The following is a 7,989-nucleotide window of genomic DNA, read 5'->3' as shown; positions in this document are numbered from 1 at the left end:
TCAATGATCGATCAAATTTTGAAAAATCTTTCTTACTACTTCAGAAAAAGTGAAGCTTAAACACAATATTCTAAACTAACTATATTTATCCATATGACTATTTTTCTCTTTTTCTAAATATATTAACATTGGTTGTCAATCAATTACTCCAACTCAATGTTCTAAAAGGCACGTCTAGGCAGTGCCTTATTTAACCGTTGATCGCTAATGCATGCCTAGACGCTCATTATCATTTTTTTTTCTTTTTTTCTTTTTTAATTTTTTTTTTTAAGTTAAAAATTAAGATTAATGTCTTCAATCTGCCCTAATTTAAACCAACCACTTGAAGCCTTCAAAGCTTCCAAAAATTCCTCTCTTCCAATGTGCAACATCTCAACACTTTCTCTTCCAACAACTGCTTGACTTGGTGCTTTCTACGGTAAGTCAGACGCACTCAATCTGCAAAAGAAAATAGACTAACCTGGATTTATTTATTTATTTATTTATTATTATTTTGACACGGGTCCATACTCCTGACTCCATAGTGGGGTTTCTATATTAAAAGTGTCGAAAATGAAAAAGACAAACCTTGCATCTCCATGCTAAAAGTCTAAAAGATTGGCTAATGAGCCAATGACACTGGGTCCACATTGGGGTCTTCTCTAGTGTACACTATCAATTTTACTAACTTTTACGTATAAAATGGGAAAAGGAAAAATATAATAATGTTAGTATATTTGTGATCATTATAATATTCCATCATGAACTTGGCATGTTTGATCAATATAATATTCATCCCTTATCATATAAATTGTGTTCTTTTTGCACTAAAGAAATCAGAAAAATGGGAAAACTTGGGGTATTTTACATTTACAGAATTTGTAATTTTGTGTGCATCTTAATTCTATTTATTTTAGTACACTGAACTCCAATGTTTATAAATTTTATATTGTTTCTATTTTTTTTAGGAACCATTGAAAGAAGGTGATTCGTTAAGCATATCTAAATCCAAAGCTAGTCAACTCAAAAGAAATTCCACAAATGTTGCATGGAAAACTGCAATTTTCGTGGGTCCAAACAATCTTAATAATGTGAAATGCATATTATGTGAAAGGTTACAAGGGGAGGAATTTCTAGGCATAAACTTCACGTAGCAGAAATCAAGGGAAGATGTATGGCATCATGTCCTAAAACAAGTGAAGAACAAAAAAGCTAAGTGTGTTGAGGCTCTTCAAGGGACCAAGTCTAAAAAAATAGAGAAGCTATTGAATGATGGTAAGTTGAGAGAAGATATGAATATATCTTTGCCTACAATAGATGAGGAAGAAGAAGATGGAATCACTATTATTGAAAGAGGGACTAGGAAAGGCCTATTAATGTGGGACCTATGGATTAATTTGCAAGGTCTATCAATGTCAATAATGCTTCTATGAGTGCAATTAAGAAATTGAGACAACAAAATATGAATGATGCAATTGCTAAGAAAATGTTATTAGAGGTTCATCAATATTTGGCAAGATGGGTTTATGAAGTCCACTTCATACAACTGCTTATTTTTTTGAATCCATTCTATTTCTTCATGAATCCGTGTATCAATGATGATTCATTCATGATAAATAATATAAATGCTTATGTTGATAAATTCTTCCTTAATGATCAAATGCAGCATCATGTGATAATCATTGAGTTGCAAAGATATATCCAAAAGAAAGTTTCATTTGGAAGGAAGCTTGCAATAAGTGCATGTAAAAACAATGATGAAAATTATAATCAAGGTATGTTAACATATTACTCTTTCTCTTGCATCAATAATTTATTATATTTTATATGTGATTATATAAATATTAAATAACTTGTTTGTCTCTTTCATTTATATTTATTAGTGATTTGGTGGGATTTTTATGGAAATGAAACACCTATTTTGAAGACCATGGCAAAAAGGATATTTGGTTTGACTACTTGTTCATCCAGTTGTGAAAGAAACTAGAGCTGTTTTGAAGGGATAAATATTAATTAAGTCATTACATTTTACTTAGTAATAAGCAATGAATAATTACTTAATATGCTTTGCTCCATTAAATGTACCTTTCCTCCTCCTCCTCCTCCTCCTCCTCCTCTTCTTCTTCTTCTCATTTTTTTTATTATAGATACACTTGGTGAAACAGAATAGACTTGATTATTGTGCAATTTAATGCAAGGTTGGCAAACAAGAAGAGTAGAACATGCAAAATAGAGACTCTATAAGCAAGTGATGCAACTAATGGAAAATCTTGGATTGTAGAGGGTTGTGATGATGCGAAGGAGTATGATGGGGGTGGAAATGATATCTTACTGCCTTCGAGAAGTTCTAGAAATGCTTAGAATTAAATGAGGGAGCTTGACAAGGAAGATTTTGTATCCGACGATACGGAGGACGAATTAGATGATCTCTTCCTACTGCATGTCAATATAACTTGTGAGCCCCTGATGATCTGTATTGTGCACTACACAGTCTTGTCCTGATTCAATTACCTTCTTCCTGGGTTATGGAATTGTGCAAAAATAAAATGCACGAGGAGACGGGTGTTGGCTAGGGATAGGATTGATAACAGAAAACAAAAGGTACGAAGAGCAAAAAGATATTGCCTTCTAATTTTCATCATTAATTCATTCTCATGGTAGAAGCAAAGACGCTTCAATTTTCTGTAGACAAGGCTATGCATATGCTTGGTTAAACAGAAACTACCTAATCATATTGCCTTCCAATTTTCATCATTAATTCATTCACATTTCAGCCCAAAATTGACCCTTTTGAACGATAAATAATTATATAACAACAACAAAACAATGTGGCCGAACATTATTACGTTGTGGACATTATTGTATCTTGTAGCATTTGTCAATAATATGACCTTCTTTTCCGAAGCGGTTGCAGTGAATCTTTGAATGATTTTTTCATCTTCCTCAATCGATTAGATGTCGTCCAATTCCTAGGCTTCCATGAGTTAAGAAATTAGAATTTGTTTTCTTATTTTAGCGATTGTAACCTTAGGACACCATTAATGCAGATCCCAATTGAAAAAGGCTCCCAGGCCCATTTGTAGGGGTTGTCACATGGGGGTGGACCCACACGTGGACCCCATGTGTGGAGTCCACCTCCATATGTGTGCCTCTGTACAGGCCCTACGCAAATGGACGTATACATGTAGCACAGCTAATCCCAATTTGTTCTTTGCTCTAAAGACTGTGCACAATGATCTGTGCCAAGTATTATAATTTTCAATTGAAAATAGAGGTCACACAACAACAATGATTGATGATCTTTGCCATTATGATTGTGGGTTTGTGAATGGATCAGAAATAGGAACAACCATTTTTTGGTCTGATGATTTATTAATGGTTTGAGCCATCAGATGAAATAAAGCCTATGCTCAGAAAAATATTATTTTTTGTACATTAAATATATTTATAATCAAAGACATGTCTATATCAGAAAGAAAAACAAAGCAATACAAATGGAGAGAAATAGAAATCACAATTAGTAAGCATAATAGGAAGGATCCTTTGGGGAATAACAGAAGGTATGTAAGGGGATCGAGTCTTGCAGCCATTCTGATACCTTTCCATGATCAATTTAACATTGACCAATTTTACAAAACATCACGATGTTCACAATCAGATATTTTTAAATCGAGTAGTTGTTCATTTTCCTGCTCTTGTGCATCATCCAGCTTGTTTGGAGTTATAGGGCAAGCAGGACCAGGGAAGGACCGCGTTCTCCTTCTGAAAACACTGAAATATAGAGGGTTATTGGGTGTCTTATCAGATAAGGATAGTGCTCTCCTTGTTGAAACACTAATATATTGAAGATTATTGGACGTCTGATCAGAGAAGGACCGCAATACCAAAGGCACAATTCTGTCTTGTGCACCTTCTATGAGTAGTTCACAATCTACTTCAGGTGAAAATTGATCATCTCCATACCAGTACGCAACCAACCAGTATATTAGTAAGTTAACAAAACTTAGAAGTGTCAGCATCGCATAATATTTGTCCAAACGACTTGAATCTATATCTTCCCCAAACCAGCTACTGAAAATGAGGATACAAAGTATACTCAGAAACTTTCCGATGCCTATCACACATTCTCCAAACGGTGGTCCGTAGTTCTTTAGAGATTCAGAAACCTGGGAACAAAAGAAACTTCGAAGCCCACTTTCTGAAAGTCCTTTCATAATTCCCAAGAAGATAAATTGTGGAGTCAGGCTAAAAATATTCGTGTATGAACTTGGCATATCATATGTCTTGACCAAATACAGCCAGTGAACTGCATTTTTCCAAGAAAATATGCAACAAATGACAGAAAATGCCATTCCAAAACCGATTCTCCCCTGCCTTAAGAGTTGTCTATTCATTTCATTACCAATCTTTCGAAATAGGAAGTCACATAGATGTTCAATTGCAAAGCTTGTGACTACTACTAATATATTGAAAACAGTAAAAGGAAAATTTTCATTTATGTTGCTAGCTTGTTCGAGAAAAAAGGTGCTCCCTGTCGCATCAACCAGACTGTATGTAAGGAAAGTTGTCCACATAGGAACCATCGCTAATAAAAATTTCACTTCCTTCACTTGTGCAACTGTGCAATTCTTGTTTGCCCTATTTTCTTCTTCAATCACAATGGGAGCTTTGTCTAACCACCTTTCGTTTAACAAACAAAATGCAGTGCGAATAAGATCAATGATCTTGTAGTCTTCATTGTAAGTAAGAAACCGAGTGAAGGGACATACCTCAACCATGAAATGCGAGGCTCAATATGCGTAACACCTTTATAATTTTGGAAGAGCTGCTCTGGAGTAGTTGCATAGAGAAGATTTCTTCTTAGTACTGCTGTTTTGATAACAAATAGAACATCAGAGATGGCGCTGCCTGTTGGTCGATTGCATTCGTAAAATTTTGCACCTAACCAGAACCACAAGTATGCAACCATCATTGCAATTGCTGAGATCATAGAAAGCAGCTTCAATGAACTCGGGACAGAAATAGCTGCAATAGCACCCAAGATGGATGCAGAGCGCCACCAGACATTGCTACGGCTATGTTGTCGTTCTTCATCCTCTTCTGTGGTTGTGATATCCTTCGCCATGAATTGATCATCAAGAAACCCGTTCAAGGATACCTCTTTTGCTGCTTTTGCCAGAGTTATTAGCACGAGTCCTATGTAAAAAGTTCGAACATCTATTTTTCTATGCCAGGCTGCATTCCAGAACAGCACCAATCCCTACAAAAAGTCGATTGATTTAGAAAATCTCTGAATAAGACACTCGAGAGTAAAAAGTGGTGGGTTTAACGTTAATCTCTCATTAAAAAACTCACAATGATGTAAGATATGGTGGAGTAAACCACCATTTTGAAGCGGCCCAGATAGGCATCCGTGCTGAGGTTCCTTCCTGTAAATTGACAGCTTGAGCCGATTTTGATAAGCCCCATACACCTGGGAGATAAGTGATCAATATATTTACCAGCGCGTTCTCTACGAAACTGTGGACAAATATGAGGCCTACAGAAATTTAGGCTTAAGTGTTAGAAATTAGGAAGAAATAATCAAAATCAGCTACAAAAACTATAATTACACTGAGTTTACCAAGTATAAACAATGCTTCCTTCGAGAAAACAACGTAGTAACGGAAGTTCTTCGAACACCAGTTGATTATCCTCATTCTTGGACTTGAACCGATTCTACTGCTACAAATTGTATATAGTCAGCCTTTTACTTCTTGAAAATTAAGGAATTATAGGCTCAAATACTTATTATATAAGTCGGAACTTACAAAGTAAAAAAGGAAACTTCCTGAGGTTATCAGAAGTCGTTATTGTCGTGTCATATTGTCTTTGGTCAGAATTCAGTTGTCGTCAGTACACTGTACACCTTCATTCTTCAAGTTGAAAGTTCGTCATTGAAGAAAACAGTGAAGTGGGCCAATTGTGATAGGTAGAATGGGACCTTAGTACGCGTAAAATACGAGATTATTTTAATCGTGGACCTCACTCCTTGCATATGAGTGTGATATGTACCATGATGTAAACAATGTTGTACCCATAGCATGACTCTTTTACATTCCTCAATTCACGAAAAAATTTTAGCCCCCATTTGAAACTCTTTTGTTAATCAAATCTTAGTTTTCTACTGTGGTAGACAGATTTATAAAACGATTCGCAGTAGTCGGGATGAGATAATATTGATAATGCATTGAGGCTTACAGGACTATTTTACCCTCAATTTGTAATGGGAAATTTACACACAAGTACCCTTGACCATTTGAACCATTTTACGTGAAATTTACGGCCATAATGTCAAGGGCGTAATTGTAAATTGACAACTTTAATATTTGCAAAATTCATTTTTAACTATATATTTTCTTAAAAATTAATTTTACACATAAATATAAAGTATTTTTTTTAATTTTTAACCACATATTTTTTAAAAATTACTATTTCAAAATATGTTTTTCCTCAAAATGGAGGTCAAATATAACCAGTTCTCGTAACAATAAGATATTGCTGAAGATGATTAGGCAAAAATTATTCTAGAATGAAACACCCACAATAAATACAACATGTTGAAAAATTGGCTCATAAGACACCGAAGTGTCAAGACTTGAATTTTGTGAAGACACAACTTTACAACGAAAAACATTTTAAATTACTTACTAATATTACATATTTTCACAAATGTTCTACGTGAGTTTTCATATTTATAAAAATTTCTCATCAATATATATCAAGTGCAATCACGACATATGATATGCTCTTATTTTCAAAGTAATGCTTTCACTTTATGAAATCACAAACTTAACAAGTCTAAAAAATAGTACAAATTCTATAGTTAGAGCATATTCTATGATGATGTAAAATTAGGTGTAAATTGATATCTTCAAAATCAATTTTGCATTCTTATTTATATTCTGGTGGATCTAAATTCAAAATTTGTTGTAATGGGAAGATTTAAATCCACTTTTTACTTCTTTCGAATTTTACATTTTCTATCAAAAAACATATTTTGAATTTCCTTTGCATCTCTCCATTAGAGAGGTTTAAGGCTTGTTTGGAGTTCTAAATCACAATTTAGCCCTATTTTATACCACAATTGGAAATGCTCTTTATAACATTTCAAATTTTCACAAATCTTGAAGTGTTATAAAAAAATTTCTTTAACTTTATATTGAAGGCGGAACAATAAAAATAAGTTTCTTAAGAATAAAATAATTGAAATATTCATAAATTTAAACTAAACATGAAAATTGTATAAAAAAATAAATAAATAAATAAACATGTTCAAACATGTCTTTGAGTAAATTTAAGCTAACTAGGAATTTAAAAACATAAAAACTTAATATGTATATTTCCTTTTTTTTTATCCAGTCGATAGTCCACATCACCATCCTGCCACAGATTTAATCAACCCAAACTAACATGTAAAATTATAGTAAGAATGGATATTTAAAAATACCTAATAAGATATGTGCAGTTTTCATAAATAATTATATAACAATAAATTAAACACTTTGTACTATATTTCTTATAAAGTGTATCGATGATCAGGCGATACACCCATAAATAGTACTTTGAATTTCCAAAAAATATTTTGTTATAAAAAATTCAATAGAGTTCACATTTTGTTAGATCAAACTAGGAGATCCACTTGCGATTCATACATAAAGTATGAAATATAAAAGTATACGAAAACAAATTACTTGGATTAAAATATCTTATTTTGTTAAATAACTAATTTTTGAAGATATGAAAGCGCACTCCAAACTCCCAAGACTCTGAAAATAATAAAATCAGTTTGTCTTGTGCCTCAAAAACATCTCCCGCCGGCCCCCACGCCCCCATGTATGTGGACTCAAGTCAATTCAATCACATCAAGTCTAGTGGAGTTGAATTGAATTGACTATAAATTTTAATGGACAAAATAATAATAAAAAATAAAACAATTATAGTTATATACACTCAGGCATAGGCATAGGC

The 7,989-nt window shown here is 33.4% G+C and overlaps 1 protein-coding gene across 1 annotated transcript; it reads right to left on the bottom strand.

The window, feature by feature from the left end:
- Positions 1-3,389: 3,389 nt before the first annotated feature.
- LOC111372371 (protein NRT1/ PTR FAMILY 5.7-like) lies at positions 3,390-5,758 on the bottom strand. Its single transcript, XM_022994681.1, has 4 exons — positions 5,603-5,758; positions 5,335-5,518; positions 4,749-5,239; positions 3,390-4,659 (listed from the first exon to the last, which is right to left on the bottom strand). The coding sequence occupies exons 2-4, from the start codon at positions 5,446-5,448 to the stop codon at positions 3,609-3,611; spliced, it is 1,656 nt and encodes a 551-aa protein (XP_022850449.1). The 5' UTR covers positions 5,449-5,518; positions 5,603-5,758; the 3' UTR covers positions 3,390-3,608.
- Positions 5,759-7,989: the final 2,231 nt, after the last annotated feature.

The sequence above is a fragment of the Olea europaea genome, chromosome 23 (assembly GCF_002742605.1).
Source record: "Olea europaea var. sylvestris chromosome 23, O_europaea_v1, whole genome shotgun sequence".
Lineage (NCBI taxonomy): Eukaryota > Viridiplantae > Streptophyta > Magnoliopsida > Lamiales > Oleaceae > Olea > Olea europaea.
This window is presented reverse-complemented; position numbering and strand designations above follow the sequence as displayed.